Here is a 17,457-nt window from a genome sequence, read left to right as displayed (position 1 = left end):
ATATATACAGCCATTATATCGTACAACCACCAGTCTAAACCTGACAAGCCATCCAAGTATCAAGGAGGAACACCCACGCCCTCCTCCCACCCAATGGGTATCAAAGCCGCCGCCACCTCCGACACGCCTCGCTCCGTCGCCAGCAAATTGAACTGGGCCGCCGCGTTCCTGGTATCCAGCATCTCGACTCTCATGCCCAGCTCCGAGATGTGCTGCCGTGTCTGTGGACTCAATGGCAAGTTGTGTTTGCCCACGCCGATGATCAGGAGATCTATTCAAACAGTATCATAGTTAGCCCTACCCTCGCAGTCGATATAATAGATAGCTCTGATGGATGTACACACACATCCTCAAGCAAGAGAAAACATACCAGGTCTCGGCCACAGCATATCAAACAGCCCAAACGCCTCCCGCGGCAGCTCAAACTGCCCCTTGGCATTCACCAGCCTCTTCTCCCCAATCACCTCCCACGGCCGCCACGCAAATGCCTCTCCGCTGACTAGCAGCGCCCCGTCGCCGCCCTCGATCGTGATGCCGCTGTTGAGCCCGAAGCCGTCGTGCATGCACACGTCCACCGACGTCGACGGCACGGGCACGCTGCCTAGCACGTCGAGCTCGTTGAAGCTGGTGGGCGGCGGAGAGTCGGGAGGGCCGTCGCTGCGGCTGCGGCTCTTGGAGAGGCTGGAGGATGTGTGGAGGGATCTTCGGAAGGGTAGTTGGAGGTGTGTTGTTGCTGTATGCGATGCGAGGCTGACTGGAGCTGCTGGCCGTGAAGAAAAGTGTGTTGCTAATTGGCTATTGGTGCTGCGCGCGCATATGCGGCTAGCGCGGAGGCCATTCTGCAGTCGTAATGAGCCGCGCATTGTTGCTATTGTGTATGTAGGAAAATATGGTATCCCGCTTCAAGGTGCGGTAGACATTGGTGTTGTGGAGAGAGACTTGGCTTGTGAAAGTGTGGTGGCTGTGAAGCTCAAGTTTTTTTCTAGCTATCGCGGGGCAGATTGATATTGGCATTTGGCCTGCGTGAACGTCATGGTGACTTACCGTATTTGCTACGAGATTTCTGTGCCGAAGTAATGCAATTTGAATAGACCATTTTGTTTACTAAATTGGGCGTTTTCAGTCATTGTTCATTTGTCTGGATTTGCATATCGGAGCCATTTGTGGCAGTTTGGGCGATTTCTCGACGAATTTTAAATCTTGTTTCATTGGCCACACAATTCACGGGACAATTCAAGAGTACCAACTTGATGTTCGTTCCATTTAGATCACCAAGCGGGAAAGCAGTCCTAAAGACAGCAGCAGACCGGCCATGGGTTCGGCTCGGCCGTAATGTATCATGCAGTCCGATATTTTTGCCCTAATGAACACCATAGCAATGAACCAAACCCCCCAAAAGAGTTCCTTGCCATTCCCGCGCACACAGAAAGACAAATTCCAGCAAGTCGAAATGGGTTCGTTTTATCTCTTTTCTTCCCAAGATTCTAAAAAAAGGATTTGTTTATTTCTTCTTCTGGCTAGCCTCCTGCTCCTTCATGACCTTCTTGACGATCTTCTGCTCCTCGATCAGGAAAGCGCGGACGATTCTGTCGCGGACACAGTTACCGCATCGGGAACCGCCGTAGGCTCGCTGGACGGTCTTCTGGGGCTTGGAGATCTGGGCGTACTCGCGGGGGCGGAGAGCGGGGATCTATATGGTGATGTATGTCAGCTGCTTGTCTCTTTCGTAGTTGTGTTGTTGAGATGTTCCAGCCGAGAGGTGAGAGGGTTGAAGGGTTGGGAGTGAGCGTGAGGCGAAGGCGATAGAGAAGACTCAAGGCCGTCGTTCGTTGATTCGTCGGCGTATGGGCGTTTGGTCGTCGGCGTGAAAGATTTTTCTCATGGTCGTAGCCTCGAATCCCGTCGTCTTGTCGCTTTGCCCATGTTCATCTCTTCCCCCTCCATCGCCATCTCTCTCGGGTTGCAAAAATCGTTTCAGGACCATTACTTACACCAGAGAGCTTGGAGCCGCAGTCACCGCACTTGGGGACGGTTCCGCGCTTCTTGATGTGCAGAACTCGGAGGTCACCACCGGGGGTCTTGATGACACGGGTCCGGTTGGAGCGGGTGTTGTAGCTGTAAAAGATTTCGACAGTCAGTCACTTGGATCCGCACGACAGCGCGCCGACAACAATTCGAGAGATGATTCGCAAATAACTGATGGACATGAACGCAAAGACTCACCCGTTACGGCGGCGGTAGGTGACTCGGTGGGACGCCATTGTTGCTGGTGGTGCTCGGTGGTTGTTCTGAGTATCTCACCAAGGGAAGAGGAATTTCGAGATTTGGTAAAATTTGTGTGGGCGGAACGGCAAGATTGTGCCCGCTAAGCTGGCGAATCAGAATGCCGCTAGCAAGCTGTGATGACCCCGCTTGGAGAGCACGTGATCGCGGGCTTCGAGTTTTGCCAACTTTAGCTCAGAAATTTGCGGCGCCAGCGCCCATCTGTTGTCTGGCAGTCTGAGGTATGATTGCTTGATGGATGGTGTTCTGGAGCATCCAGCATATGGACTATGAGCTTAGCGCTAAGGGGATTTGATATCGAGAATCTCATCTTTCGTGGTGTTTTGGCCATTGCGGACTTGACTTGAGCATATTCATCAAGACTTTGTCAAGATAGCCTTTTGTAACCATTTGGAAGATGATCAAAGTGAATTGTTGTTTAATTCCATAACAAGTTCGCAAATACCCAAAGAAAAGCACAGTATCTTGCGTCATGCACCGATTGCCTATATGTAGAGGCTGCCCACTATTCGTCACTATTTCCTCCAAAAGCTACCCTAGGAGGTTCTGGGCACTGCTAAATTGCTTCCTATCCAACGGAAATCTCTCGAGCACAGTAGAATAATGTAATGTTTTCTTCATGCTAGTAACATCTCCTGAGGCTTTTTATACTACATATTATTTGGGGCTTATAATCCAGTTAGTATGTTGCTCACGATGGGACATAAATGTTGGATGAAGCTTCGTAATAGTAACTAGCATTTGTTGTATTAATTGAGAATTGGGGACCACCCAACTAAAACCAACAGAGAACTCCCATCATCAATCTTGCATTTCCTATAATCTGGCCATAGCTTAAGCGCGTGAGCTGGCTCCTAAAAGCGAAAGAAAGCACAAGTTTCGCCTCAGCGCCTCTACTGCATAAACGCCATCATCAAATACAAAAACGCCCCTTAAGCAAGAAACGTACAAAACAAATTGTGAAACCAGAAAGCGTTCAATTCTTATCCATGACAAACCAGTCCGGATAATCCTTATGCTTCCAAGGCACTATGCCAAAAGGGTTGGCCTCCTTGCTTTTATCAGCACGGTCAAACACAGCTTTGCTCGTGTCATCCTTCATCAACTCGGCAAACTCCTTGACGGACGCCTGCGCATCGTTGACAGACTTCATAAAGGCTGCGTACATGATGTCTGCTAGAGTGGGTTTTAGTATTGGTCACTAGATTGCATGCACGGCAAAGGATAATGTCTTACGCGATGGGTGCTTCTGCACCAGAGGCTCCAGCATTTTGGGGATGGTGTTCCTCAGCAGGCGCTCCTATATTGAGATACCCGGTTAGCCTCGCCCAACGTCAGTATCACTCGGGGCCAAGCAACTTGCCTTGATGTGTAAGAGCTTGAGCCGCTTCATTGCCAGCTTGATGGCCTTTTCCTCGGCGGCAATCTGGCTGGCAACATCCCCATCGGGAGCCGCAGTCGGCTTCTTCTCCATCGGTCGAGTCAAAAAAGGCAAAGCGAGCGAGAGTTTAGAGTGCAGCGAGCAATGCCCCGAGGCTGTCAAAGCCGGATGACCTGGGATCTGGCGAGGCGTATCCGAGCGTATCGTACTGTAACAAAGAAATGCTCCCCCCACGCAGATATGAGCGCTGATCTGAGCGAGCGAGGGCGATTCTAGAAGGGTTGGTTGGGAATTTGGTGATGAGCACCGCGCGTGGATTAGGGTGGGTTGACGCAACGACAGGGGATGAGGCGTATCAGGTACGTACCGCCGGTGCCACGCAAGTTGGCCTTAGCGCAAGAGTGTCTGGCGTCCAGAGGCTGGCGGTACTTGTAGGGTACTTGGGCTCCGTGCCGGCCACCACCGTGAAACGCGGCATCCTGGGCCGGAGAGATGTTTACTGAACGCCGTGCTCAATACGGAGAATATTAGACAGAGGGTGCAGCAGTAAGACTGCAGCTCTGCGCATACCTAGCACGAAGATGACACTGTTGCTGGTATATAGTATCATCAAATGCTGTCCAGAGCTGTATTGTTTTCTACAATACATGTATATTCCTAGATCAAGCTGCTCAATCCAATTACGTACTGTTCGTTGTCATACCCAAAGTTGAGGCCTCCTTGCAGCGAGTTCCGAAGGGCTGCATGCTAGTCGTTATACCGCAGGATACTTCACGTGCAATGGAGCTTCTTCCGGAAAGCTTGAAACGGCCCCTGCGTATCCCTGTCCCGGCTGGTTCCATGTTTTGCTCTCAAAAAATGGATGAGATGGCAATACGATGTGAACGATGATCCATGCGAGCATTGCCAACTTTAGCCATCAGATAGGTATATTCAAGTAGGTATTAGGTTGCGGGCAGTAAATGTCTATCAAGGGAGAAGGAATTCTGAGTAGCTGATCTCGGGTTGCCACACAAAAACCATAGGACTGCAGCAAGGAGATTTCAAGAGGTCCTGCATTTCCCAGCGTCAGTAGCAGATGCAAGCTATTCCTCTAGGTGCTCCATTGGCCTAGCCTGCAGTGGTAGTGCTTGAGATGCCGCCCCGGCAGGGACATGGATGGAATCGGAAGCGTTAGCACTAAGACTGCGTCGTCTTACTCCCGTACTCTGTACGAGATTGAGTTGGCGACGATTGAGACTTGACAGGTACGGAGTACCTCGGTAACCCGGCAGCGCTGCTGCTAAAGCACGAGTTGTCCCATCTGCATATGCACGCACCTCTGGAAATGTGACGGATGGGCCACACGCTGCGATGCTGCTGCAGTAGCAGCTGCTAGATGCTTAAGCAGAGAATTACGAGCATCGACTTTGATTTGTGAGAGACATGTCTTGATTGTTTTCACCTGTATTCTCCCAAAAGACCCAAAAGAAGAAAAGAAGACGCCATCTAGCACCGTCTCTCCCCCCAGTCATCGTCAACCGGCCGCCGGAATCCGCAACGACAGCTGACAGAAAATACGTAATCGGCACACGGCGCCAGGCCCTGTCAGCGCCCTCACCTCTGCAAAGGCGAGGGGGTGGCAGCGTCCATCCGGAGCAGAAGAACAGGGCGACATGCCGATGACATGCCCGTTTCTCACCTGTCGTTGCTTTTTGTGCTCGCACTCGCAGCAGCCAACAAGGTGTTCGGACCTCCCAGCGCCTGCAGCTAGACGGTTGTAGCACTCTCTAGCAGCAGCGCTAGCGCCTGCATCCCCTAACAGCGGGCTAACAGCAGGTATAAGTTGCGGCGCAGTGCCCTGTACGGGCTGCCCTTTTCCTCGCACCTACACTGTACCCCATCTCCCGCTGCTGCCCGAATCTTACTGGCCCGCGTCGCTCGGACCGGATCAACGCCAAACCTTGAAACTCGAACCTGCCAACAGTGCGGATTGGAAAAATCCTCACAGCCCGGCCTCTCTCTGCTCTGCATTCCTGCAATCCAAAGCTATCCAAACAAGCATCGCACCCCCCAACGCGACAACCACCGCCAAGCGCTCTCCGTCTCTGCAACCGATTCCAGCCTCAGGGAGCATCTCGTCGCTTCTTGAGTTCCATTTCGCGCAATCCGCCCAACCTACCTTGTTCCCCTCGTTCAAAGGCCCGCGCCTTTCGCGTTCGCCACCGTGGCTCAACTCATCGCGATGCCGAATACCCCCCCGCCGGCGCTGCTGCCCCCGCCAGAGGGCATCTTCCGGACCTTTGACGACCTGATGGCGTCGGTGCAGCGCGTGGCCAAGGACCAGGGCTATGGGATTGTCAAGCTCCGCGCCTCCAACTATCGCGACGGCAAGCCCACCCGCTACGACCTCGTCTGCGACCGCGGCGGCGTCAAGTACAACAGCACCGCCAAGAAGCGCAACCCGTCCACGCGCAAGATCGACTGCCCCTTCCGCGCAAAGGCCGTCTGCGAGGTCCAGCTGGGAAACCAATGGCGCTTCGCCCTGCAGGAACCGAGACACAACCACGAGCCGCGCGTCCCCTCCGGCACCCCCGGCCAGGAGAACGCTCCCTTGGCAACCTCGATCCGGTCCTTCACCAACAAGCTGGACCGTCTGAGCCACGACATGGCCCAGGGCCTGATGCGTATCGAGCAGCGCCTCGACAACATTGAGAAGCGCATGGAGAACATCGAGGCCCGCGCCGGTAGCTACGAGCCTCGCTTCCAGGCGATAGAACAGCGGCTGCAAGGCATGGAAGGCCCTCGCATGGACGGTATGGGTATGGACGATGTCGAATCGCGGCTGTTGGCTTCTACAGTCATGTAGCAAGCGACGGTAGCGACGTTTCAGAATTACCCTTCGCCTTCCTGACGCTGAGGTGAGGTAATGGGCTATGACGTGAAGCACGATAAGGTGGCTTTCATCACAAGAAGGAAAAAAACAGACAAAAAAAAAAAACAACAAAAAATACGACTCAGCCAAATCACCCTCGTCTTTTTCTTTTACCTTTTTTTTTTTATGGGTTCATGTGCAATTCTTATAATTTGTTGCGCACTGAAAATGAAAAATCGCGGGAAAACGACCGCCCGCGCATGACTATGGGTTTATTATCAGCGCCTCTCACGACCCGGTCTCGGTATTGTTCTTCGAGGAGAACAGCCCCATGATGACGGAAAAACAGAAAGAGGGGACAGAGTTTGCCTCACGGGTGCGGGTCGCTACAAACAAATCACTGGATGATTTTTGATGGAAATTTTCGGGGTTTACGGTGGTCCACAAAGGGTGTGATGAACGAATGGCGTTCCGGTCGGATCTTTAGTCTTATGACCTGTTTTTTCTTTCTATTTCTTCTATCTAAACCTTTGCTGTATATCCTCGAGATATACGACGTGCCTGGTTTTTATCTTTGCTGCTGCTATCGGTTTTCATTCTCCGATGCTCTCTGTATTTCCCCCCCATCCCCTTTTTATGTACTGTTTTTCTTTTTTAAAGATTGTTGCTACGCTCAGGGCGGCGCGCAAATGGAATTGCTAGGGAAGGGAAAGGGACAAAGAGAGGAAAGGTCGGGCGCGGAAATCAAATATTTTCTCTTTCTTTTGTTGTTTGGATGACGCTTTGGTGGTGCTTGTTTTAACGTTTTCCTATCTACTCTGGAGAGAGAGAGAGAGACGCTTGCGCAAATGCAGAGAGATGCAGTAGGCAAAGCCAAGGAAACAACAGCACGCGCAAAGAAAACAACAGATCTCCTAGGGAAATATTCCATTCTATATGAATCCTCGCAATTTTTCTTCTTCTTCTTTCTTTCTTCCGATGGCATGATCTAAACGGTGGTCCTCGCTCCGTTGTTTAGGTTGCTATTATTCCATAATTAACGAACGAGTAATATCTTATGATAGTTTGTGAAGATACCCAAAAGCCATTTTAAGCTCATTCCCTTTTAGATGTTGTCCTATCTTTCTTCCCTATCCTTGCTTTTTTCCATTTTGATTTCACTCCGTATACGAGGCTGAACTGGCTTCGTCTCAAGTATATGAAGTCGTCCCTTAGCTGATCCTGAGCTCAACACCGATTGGCCGTCCATCTGCATGCAGCTGTGTCGCTTAAGTTGAAAGGATTCTCACCGTTTTTTGTAAAGGGCCCCCAAGTAACGCAGGGGACCTTGATAAGCACGTTTTGTTTCTTTTTACTTTGTCTTTTCTTTTTTCGATTACACGCTAGGTGAGTGAGATGCAGAGGAGGAAGAGGAACTACGTGACATGGTAGTGCTTTGGTATACTTAGAATCCCATTGGGGGCCAAATATGAAATACCCATGGAAGGGGTTTAGTGCTCTGCACATGTTTTCTCTTTTGTACAAGGGCTCTTTTCTCCGAGGTACACAAACCGTCACATTTTATTGCCATTTTGCGCACGGAGCACATCGGATGGTTTCCTTTGGTAGTACTAGTCTCGAGCTTGTCTCCTCTCTTATTCCTGTCTCCCTTTTATCGAGATTGTGTCCAATGAGATTTGAGCACATGTATGCGAGAAGTCTGCGAGGCCGTGCTGAGCCTTTACACTAGTCTGTGCTTTGGCTGTATGATGGGCTAAAGAACTAGATTCTTCGAAGAAGGAAAGGTATAGTAGGCAGCTCCAATTTGGACTAGAGCAGGTTGTTAGCCAACGACATTTGGTGATGGATATAGCTGAGGTAGAACTACGCATAGGTACATGCGTGCAGTATGTAGCCACAGTTCGAACTATATAATAGTGTATAAAGAAAGATAAACGAATCATAGCCGAGACAATCTAGTCTTAGAAACTTTGAAGCTATAAGAGATTTCTAGTCCAGCCGATCTAGCAGCGACGTTATAAGACCTGTAGTGAAGTCAGGTAATGTCTTTGCAACGTCCCTAAAGTCAGTGACGTTCCACAATTCTTCCACTTTGCAGGCAGTATACAAACAGACGAGCGCCCTCAATCTTTCTACTTGTCCCCCTTTGTTGATAGTATGTTCAAAACAATATTGCACAAGCTGTATGATATCACCACAGTTCTCCACGTAAACGTCGAACGATATCAAAACTCGACATAGTTTATGGAGCGCCAAGGTCTGCAAAGAATCAATTCCGTAATAATCTGCAAAGATGTACATCCGTGCATGACTGAGGAATACATCAGTATAGTCGTAGCTAGCAGACTTTGGGGTGGATATAGGCTGGCTCGACGGGGATGGGTAGAGCGCTTGGAATTTGTCCCATAACAATTTTTTCTTTTCCGGACTGACGTTTTCAGGTTCCCTTGATGATGCTCTCATGCTAGGTAAAATCGAGAGTCTAGCGACAGTAGCTCGACTATTAGTTTCACGATTAAGCCATCCTCGCCTGTTATTTGATCGAATCTTAATCGACGAGGAGTTACTCGACAGGGAGTTACTGCTTCTATCTCGCGTTTGCTAGGCATTGCTTCGTCGTAGTCTCCAGTGTATACAAATTGGCTGAAACGAGTGAAAACTTCTTCGTCGACGTCATTCCATACAACGTGCCGTTCTATGGACTCTTTCATGCCCCCATTGACGAGCGCGTTCAAAGCCGCTGACTGACGTGCGACGAGGGCAGAATGGATCGTATGCTCTTTCTGATCAGGACCGACAACAAACGTGATGGGAGGCGAAGAAGTAATACTAGGTACGTAGATCAGCGCATGTCATTATATCATAAGTGCTGCAGCTTACTCTTTGTAAGGCATAGAAGCCATGTTGCACGACTGAGAGAGAGATGATGATGCGGATACCTGTAGATTTGAAGTCTGAATGCGGAGTACATATGCACGACAATTGGGGGCCTGGGAGGCCTACAATAGAGTGACGCCTATCCGATACGAACGTTACACCAACTACACCCCACATGATATTATAGTAATTCAATGGAAGGCTCCTATTGGTCTCATTCACTGATGGATGCTTTGGGATACTCAATCGAACTATGACCATTTCAGCACTTCATATAACGCGAATCGATTTAATTGTCAGCGAGAAGTATCGCCGAGCGCCTAATGAAACAAATATTTGCCTAAAATGCGGCTTTCACTTGAACTAACGGTTCTGGGGTACATATACCTACGTGTACGCGCCATCAATGAGACCGAGAAGCCTGCGACCGTCCTGCGGCCGGCTGTGGTTGGCTGTGAAATTACGACAGCGTAAAGCCCCGCATTGACTATTGATAGCATGATAACATGGAGCTTGTGTGCCGTAACTCTTATACTTCGTACTTACCTACCTAGAGATATAAAGGCCATATCGTTTGCTGCATGGATCAGGTATAACCAGCTCGCCTCAAGATTAGCATGGATTGGTAACTTGAGCTCATAATTGTTCTTTACGGATAGAAACTTTATACTTATCGAAGCTGGTCAGAAAAGATAATGACTGACTCGTTCTTGCTTCAAGCGTTGTCCCCTTGGATATCATTATGGGTGACCGATTCTCTGCGGATGCCTTCTACCTGCTACAAGTTCCTCCCAAATTACAGTTATTTAATGAGCTTATCAGAAATTAGCTTCTTGCCTGACTTCTCTCAGCTCTTGTGCAAGCTGAGGTGATGATGCTGTATGAGTTCTGAAACCCGTTGGCAATGTCTTTAGCCAACCAGAGAGAGATGTAGACTACTATGCGGGCGTGGTATTGTCATATGATGAGATATCAAGACTATCTTTCCGCACATAGAGAGGGCATACGGTGGATTTTAACAGGCAGAAGTCATCTAGGATAAGCGTCAAAGCGGCAGAGAGCTGCTATATACTTGCATCTCCTCTGGCCATACTTGGCGGTAATTGCTTTGTCTTGGCCTTACATCCCTGAATCTCATGAATCTCAAGCAGATGGTGTCCTGGCCCTTGTTATCTAAAAAGCTACTGCCTGAGCCAATTCATTACGGTGCTAAGGTTGATTCGGCGGAGACTGGTTAGTCCACCAATCAAAATATCATTCATCTGCTATCCAATGTCATGCCAATCAATGGAAGAGATAGGAATAATGCTACAAGCAGCATTGCATGGAACTAGCTCAAAAAGCCTTCATCTATGATGGACTTTGTCCATCACAGACGGTAGAAGCGAGAGTGACGAAGCTGCTCGTTGCGAATGCGTCTGCGATTTCTAAACTGCGCTCTCAATACTTCTATGTTTAGTATCTATATGACTTATCGCTTGTTCGTATACCACCCTTGAACTTTCCTCGCGCCATGAATGCCGAAGTCGGCTCTTGATCAAGGTTTGCGACATACCAAATTCGCTGGTTTTTTTATCCTTCCAAGAGTCACACCAGTGTTGTCTAAATCAGTCTCTACTAATTGTCAGTTCATTCAAGAAACAAAAACGCTCGATACCATGTATTTTCCATTGGAGGGAGTTTGGAGTCTTGGTTTCCCTGGCGTGAAGCTTGTTTTCTACTGCACCCAAATCTCGCCTCTCTTCACTTCAATTTAAACCGCAAAGGCGTACTTCGTTATACTGAAGGCAACGTTATAAATGTAGAGATTAATCAGCGCAGCTGATAAATTCATGTATTTCTACAACTTCTAGCTTTGATTGTTAACTATAACAAGGGTTTGCTACAAAAAACACATGATTGGTTATGGTAACCTCGGCTATGTCTATTAGCAGTAAATTTTGTATTAATAATTTCGAGTCGGGCGCCTAGTCGCTTAGCTGACAGCGGCGCTTGACGACATCTCTGTCGTTGCTTACAACGGAGTTTTGTCGGCATTTCTGCAAACAGCAGCCATGTTATTCTATCAAGCCACAAAAGCCTGGATGTTAGTAAACACCATGTTCAAGCTAAAGATATAAAACAAATGATGTAAACATATGGAAATTCAAATATAAATAACGATCTACATCCCACTCTCATCATATATAACAATAGTGTTCATCAGCTCAGCTCTACAATACTACACCCAACAACAATTCTTCGCCAGACTCTATCAATACGACAGCAAAAAATAACAACTATTACAACCTCCTTTCTACAATACCACAGTTTTTTTATCTACGCTGAACTTACCATTTCGAACAATCCATAATATCTTCAAAGCCTTCTCTTTGAATCAAGATCAAATTCATCAAAATGCAAGAGTTCGTCATCTACGGCCAGCCTACCAAAGGCTTTGTGAGAGAGGCTCAAATTCCGTAAGTCATTCAGTTTGGTAATTAGTTTTGTCACTCACAAGCCGCTAGGAAGCCAGGGCCGAAGGATGTTCTCATCAAAGTCGCTTATGCCGGACTGAATCCAAAGGATTGGAAGGTGATTGATGCAATTATTCGGCCCCGAGCCATCTATAAGCTAACTTTGGTAGTCTACCAAAAACCGTGACGAATCAAATGCATTCAACGCCGGTGATGATGTGGCCGGCACAGTCGAAGCTGTGGGGTCTGAAGTGTTTGAATACCAACCGGGCGACCGAGTTGCAGGTTTCCACAGAATGTTCCAGCCTCACGGAACTTATGCAGAGTACACTGTTGTCCCGGCCTCGACTACTTTCCGCCTGCCCCCCAATATTTCCCTCGAATCAGGCGCCGGGCTTCCCTTGTCCTTCATGACAGCGGCTCTGGCCTTGTACCAGTATCTGGGCGTTCCTCTTCCAACCACTGTTGGCGATGCTAGTCAAAAGACACCCATTTTGATTTGGGGCGGAGCAACTGCCGTTGGGGCATATGCCCTCCAGCTAGCTAAACTGAGCAAGATTGGGCCCATAATCACTGTTGCTGGGAATGGAATCGATTTTGTCCGATCCCTGAACGCAGCCGACCATATCATCGACTATCGAAAGGGGGATGTGACTCGCCAAATTCTGGATGCCGCCGGGTCTACCCAAATCAAGATTGCATTCGACGCAGTCTCTGGTCACGGCAGTTATGAGCGCATTACTGAAGTTCTTGTTGCATCGGGCGGCGGCCACATCAATATGGTGGATCCTCCAACCGATGAGAGCTGGAAGTTTCCCGAAACCGTCAAGTTCACTCGCACATTCGTCTCCTCCGCTTATCACGTCCCCCACAGTTTCATCAATGAGGAGCAAGCATACGCCGATGGTGAATTTGCCTATTTCTTCTATCGGTACTTGAGTCATCTGCTAGCCGAAGGCAAATTCAGACCACATCCTGTAGAGATACTTCCAGACGGCCTGAACAGTATTCCCGACGGAGTTCAGGCCCTATTTGAAGGAAAAGTCAGCGCTAAGAAGCTTGTGGCACGGTAAGTCAAGCTATTTCAACAGACTGGACGAGAGACTAACACTAAATTTCAGCGTTGGGAAATAAATATGAAGATAGGGGGGCAAATACGGAGCTTGGAAGTTTTTATGAAATAGCTAGGCTCTCTTCTAGGTGACAATACAATATACTCAATCGCAAACAAGGGCAATTGTAGTTTCTAGGGTTTCCATTACAACTCAACATGAAGTAGTCTATTATTGCTGATGGTAATGAGGCCTGTTTCCCCCTCTGCTGGATTATGAGCTACCAACCCTTCCCTTGTGCCCCCCCGAAACGGGGCCCAGTTTTACCTTTGCCCCCCTTCAGCTTCAAAACTAGATTGTAATGTCGCACGTTTCCCAGATTATTCTTCATAGCGTTGTCTGATGAAAAGTCAAGTATTTCCGCATCCCCACTACACCATCGAGGCTTTTCGGATGGCAACAGACGACTATGAACCAACGGTGAATATCTTTGCCTGTTGAAAAACTTGCTCTGCCAATCTTCAAGCACTGAAGCGCTCAAGTGGGTTCCTAGCCTAAGTGCCATTGGACTCCTGTGACTTGGATTCCGGGTGATATACAGGTTGAGCTACCAGTGATTGCCTGTGCAGCCTGTCCGCAGCCACCACCGGTAAAAAGCTGCAAAGTGGCTACTTGCGAATTCGCATCCAATGACAAGCTTCCTGTAGACGGGCTGAACTCTACGCAAGAGTTTTGCTGGAAAATCTGAATAGAATTATCGGCTGTTCCTTGGCAGCCGCCCTGCGAAAAGATTGAAAGGGTTGCTGATTGTTGGCGCTTTTCGAGGGGCCCTGCAGCGGCAAGGATAGCAAGTAGGCTTAGAGCCATATAGATCGTTGCGTAACTTTTGGCAAACATTGTGTTTGATAGAGATGTGAGAAACAGTATTATAGATTGCTGAAGTCGGATGTTATACTGGCAGTGCAGGCTTAGTGGCGTGTTGTGTTCAATTTTGAGCGCGACAATATTGGTGAGTTCATCCGATATATATGCAAACCACTTCACGATCGACATCATTCAGTATTCACGAATGTAAACCAAAAATGAAACACAACGACGACTCCAGGCATGATGTTGCCTTTTCGAGTAATAGAGTCATTAGTGCTGATTTTATAACTAATCAGCGCAGACGATCGAGGGGACCTGGAGCGATCGTAACGAAGTTAAGGAATGATCCACCATGATCATGTTTGCTTACAGGTCTATTTTTAACGAGGAAAATTTATTATTCGTGGTGTTTTGTTTCATGCGTTCTCGACTCTCACGAAAGTCTTTAGCGCTGATTTGATGTATGGCGAAGCGCAAGCTATGACGCTTATTAAGTAGATCAATTACATATGCTGAGAAACGATATGCCTAAGTATATAAATATTTTGTTCTCAATCATTCCATTTCTCACAAGAAGAAATTCATTATCCTTAGCCGACCTCTTTCATGTATCTATCTAATGATTTTAGACCTTTGTACGATGCCGTGTTTATCTATTCTTGGACCCTTCATGTCCAAAGCAATATTGCACATCATTAGAAATACTGTTTAATACTGTGAAAGTTTTTATGTATTACTATGAGATTCAGTGCTACAGCCATTTTGTTTCGTAGACGACCCATCGGCCACAATATCATGAACATGGAAGAGGAATCCAGGCTCAGCGGTGTGCAAATTGAAATGTTAATTCATCAAACTCGCATTTAATTTTGGATACAAACAATGTATATGCTTTGTTGATGAGCTCCACATGTCGTGATGTGATCTACCATCGTGAGGATGGCGTTTGTTTGATCGAGTTCGAAGGAATAGATCTGAATTGCATAACAAATTTAACGTAGACATGACAGTTTTCAACTAGAAGGAAGGTACAGGACAATCCAGCCGTTTGATCTTATACGAAATCTTGTAGCTCTTGGCTTAGATGAGTAAGAGTAACGAACCTGCATCAGCCACAGAGATCTCTCCTTGTCCTAATCAGGTTGAGCGCCGCGCCGCACCCGCTAAAGCTGTGGCTGTCTGGACCAATTAATGCCTCGCGTTGAGCTAATTGAGCGGAGACGTGACATGGCTGTAGCACTTTTTAGGAGACTCTCCCCCTGACATCATCGCGAATCCTTCGACTCAGCCTCACAAGAAGCCTTGGACGAGCTGGTCTGGCATTTCTCTTCTTCCCCTCGTCTCGATTCTGCATGGCGACATGTATATTCTCAACCATCGCATCGGAGAGTGAAGCCAATGAAAGTAGACCAATCAAGCCATCATAACAGCCTAAAGCCATTGGACATAATCACACGCACAACAGCTGGAACGGCGTCATCCTCATCCAACTATACGGAGTAGACTGAGCCCCATTGCCAGTTTAGGCAACACGCAGCGCTCAACCAGCCGCCACCATGCCGGGTGTGCCCAGTTATCGCGGATGCGATGCGTGCAGGAAGCAGAAGAAAAAGGTTCGTTTCTAGTGCTTGGCCCAAGTCCATTGTCGTTCCCAAAATGGAAATGCGAGGTCATCCCTGGGTGTCTCCATGCAGCAGCTCCACCATGATTGGATATGAGATGTCAATGGCACTAAGAATGACATCCAGTGCGACATGGCCACGCCCGCCTGCTCTCGGTGCGCGCGCTTGAAGATCGCTTGTGTGGGCTGTGGCCAGCTACGATACAAGTTCAAAGATCAGACGGATCTGCAAGCGGTGAGATCGTCCAAGAAGGCCCGAAGCAGAGCATCTCTCCAGTTTGAGACCGAGAGTGACAGCCCAGGGTCCATCGTCAGCATTGCGTCTAGCAGAGACTCTGCTCGGTCTGGAGCTTTTGTTTTTCTGTTGGACATCACCGACCCCAGCTACGACCTTGGCTGCTACGGCCCATGGTTCAAGGATCTGCCCAGGCGTATGGGTACCAATGAAGCTCTGGATGCAGCGGTAGAGGCCATGGTTGGATTCTATCCACACTTACGAAGGCATGAGCAGACTTCCTTGTCTCGAGGCTCTCTGGTCAACTATGTGAATGCGTTGCAGGCTCTAAGAACTTGCTTGAATGATCCGCAGAAAGCAAGTAGACCAGAGACGCTGTGCGCCGTATATATCTTACTGATTTGCCAAGTAAGTAAGCTGCATTAACAAATGCCAAACTTTTGTATCTAGGTACGCGAACTAACCATGTTTATTCTAACTTGTGCAGGGATGGACTGGAAGAGATAATGATCAAAAAGTCAGTCATGGGGAAGGGCTTGCATACTTGCTTGATGCAATGGAGTCTAGGCAAGAGTCTGGGCAATCTTCAGACCAGTTCCAAGACACCATACGCCTCACCCTCTATGTACCTGTTGTAAGCTCTAGAGTGGCCATAGGAAGTACTCTTATTCGAATTCTTACTGACTATCTTTGTTTGGCCAGATTCTGGAGGCCATATTCAACCCTAGGATACGGCTGAGCTCTTGGTACTTGCGGCTCAAGGACCGCGCCTTTGGCCCACCAGCTCCCATTACTCAGAGCGCACGGAAATTTACGAGCCTGCAGATGCAAAGTCTCGCTCGAATTCCAGATTTATTGCGTGAACCTGCTAAACACATCGATGACATTCTTACTTCATATCAGCGGATCCGAATCGAACTGCCGCTGTTGAAAGGCTCTCTGGAGCTCACTGACACTCTTGTGTCCGAATCACCAACGAACGGGTCTATAAAGACTCGTATTCACTACCAGGCCTTAGTTGGCCTCTTATTGGCGTCTGCCCTGATATTCAACGCGTATCTGCGTGCTTTTGGAGCTGACGATGGAGACATGGTTGAAGAGGCGGACAACATGGCCAACGACGCCATCAAATTGGCTCACGATGCCTCGCAGTATCGGCCGCTCGGCGCCAGCTTTGCACCACTGTGTCTCATTCCAGCATGGACGGCCACTGATAACATTGAGATTCAGCAAAGAGTGGTGGAAGCACTGAGGGTATACCAAGACGACTTTTCGGCAGCTACAGGCAGGGGCTGGTACATTATGGCGTATTGGTTGAGAGGTGAGTTGGATCGCATTAGAAGCGGGTTGGGGCCGTCGCCGATGGAGGATTATGGCGAACGGCAGTGGGGTACGTTAACGCTTGATGAACAAGGCAATATGGTGTGCGATGGCGATGTGAGCGATTGGTTTTATTGCTCGGAATGATGGGATGTATAATGCTGGATACTGGTTTATGATAAACGAATAGATGTTACGAATAATGAATTCGATGCCAATGATCATACTACCTAGTAGTAATATCCTAGTGGTAGATACCGGATTTCTAGTCTCCATTTTTAACAGCTAAGCGACGCTCATTACTTGTCATTAAACTTTGAGAAAGCCACTCGGGGGCTTATAGCCAATAGCTGCTGGAACCGAGAAGAGTCGCCTGCAAACGTTGAAATCTTCCGATAAGAATTCTCCAGTTCTGCCGGGGCGTTGACTACTCGAGCTACCTAATCATATAGTTTATGTGTCGCGTTCCATTTAACTTATATCGATGAATGCTGTAGGTAGTATTACAGCA

General features: G+C 48.3%; 7 protein-coding genes across 7 annotated transcripts; 3 read left to right on the top strand and 4 right to left on the bottom strand.

Annotated features, from left to right (window-relative positions):
- Positions 1-59: 59 nt before the first annotated feature.
- On the bottom strand, positions 60-863 carry TGAM01_v207382 (alkaline phosphatase; the record flags this gene model as incomplete). Its single annotated transcript, XM_018807541.1, has 2 exons — positions 60-271; positions 371-863. 2 exons carry the CDS (start codon positions 861-863, stop codon positions 60-62), a joined length of 705 nt encoding a protein of 234 aa, XP_018659185.1.
- A 638-nt stretch (positions 864-1,501) lies between these two features.
- TGAM01_v207381 (50S ribosomal protein L34e) lies at positions 1,502-2,261 on the bottom strand (the record flags this gene model as incomplete). Its single annotated transcript, XM_018807542.1, has 3 exons — positions 1,502-1,690; positions 1,992-2,115; positions 2,224-2,261. 3 exons carry the CDS (start codon positions 2,259-2,261, stop codon positions 1,502-1,504), a joined length of 351 nt encoding a protein of 116 aa, XP_018659186.1.
- A 998-nt stretch (positions 2,262-3,259) lies between these two features.
- TGAM01_v207380 (hypothetical protein) lies at positions 3,260-4,410 on the bottom strand (the record flags this gene model as incomplete). The annotated part of the gene is made up of 4 exons (XM_018807543.1): positions 3,260-3,459; positions 3,643-3,837; positions 4,032-4,163; positions 4,353-4,410. 4 exons carry the CDS (start codon positions 4,408-4,410, stop codon positions 3,260-3,262), a joined length of 585 nt encoding a protein of 194 aa, XP_018659187.1.
- Positions 4,411-5,888: 1,478 nt separating this feature from the next.
- On the top strand, positions 5,889-6,512 carry TGAM01_v207379 (hypothetical protein; the record flags this gene model as incomplete). Its single annotated transcript, XM_018807544.2, has 1 exon — positions 5,889-6,512. One exon carries the CDS (start codon positions 5,889-5,891, stop codon positions 6,510-6,512), a length of 624 nt encoding a protein of 207 aa, XP_018659188.1.
- Positions 6,513-8,977: 2,465 nt separating this feature from the next.
- TGAM01_v207378 (hypothetical protein) lies at positions 8,978-9,421 on the bottom strand (the record flags this gene model as incomplete). Its single annotated transcript, XM_024550084.1, has 2 exons — positions 8,978-9,347; positions 9,399-9,421. The coding sequence occupies 2 exons, from the start codon at positions 9,419-9,421 to the stop codon at positions 8,978-8,980; spliced, it is 393 nt and encodes a 130-aa protein (XP_024405172.1).
- A 2,371-nt stretch (positions 9,422-11,792) lies between these two features.
- Positions 11,793-12,985, top strand: TGAM01_v207377 (alcohol dehydrogenase; the record flags this gene model as incomplete). Its single annotated transcript, XM_018807545.1, has 4 exons — positions 11,793-11,854; positions 11,903-11,969; positions 12,022-12,920; positions 12,973-12,985. The coding sequence occupies 4 exons, from the start codon at positions 11,793-11,795 to the stop codon at positions 12,983-12,985; spliced, it is 1,041 nt and encodes a 346-aa protein (XP_018659189.1).
- Positions 12,986-15,326: 2,341 nt separating this feature from the next.
- On the top strand, positions 15,327-17,093 carry TGAM01_v207376 (hypothetical protein; the record flags this gene model as incomplete). The annotated part of the gene is made up of 4 exons (XM_024550083.1): positions 15,327-15,383; positions 15,519-16,034; positions 16,114-16,260; positions 16,329-17,093. 4 exons carry the CDS (start codon positions 15,327-15,329, stop codon positions 17,091-17,093), a joined length of 1,485 nt encoding a protein of 494 aa, XP_024405171.1.
- Between the last annotated feature and the right edge of the window lie 364 nt (positions 17,094-17,457).

The sequence above is a fragment of the Trichoderma gamsii genome (assembly GCF_001481775.2).
Source record: "Trichoderma gamsii strain T6085 chromosome Unknown Scaffold_27.2, whole genome shotgun sequence".
Taxonomy (NCBI): Eukaryota; Fungi; Ascomycota; class Sordariomycetes; order Hypocreales; family Hypocreaceae; genus Trichoderma; species Trichoderma gamsii.
The sequence above is the reverse complement of the archived record's forward strand: the minus strand, read 5'-3'. Positions and strand labels throughout refer to the sequence as shown.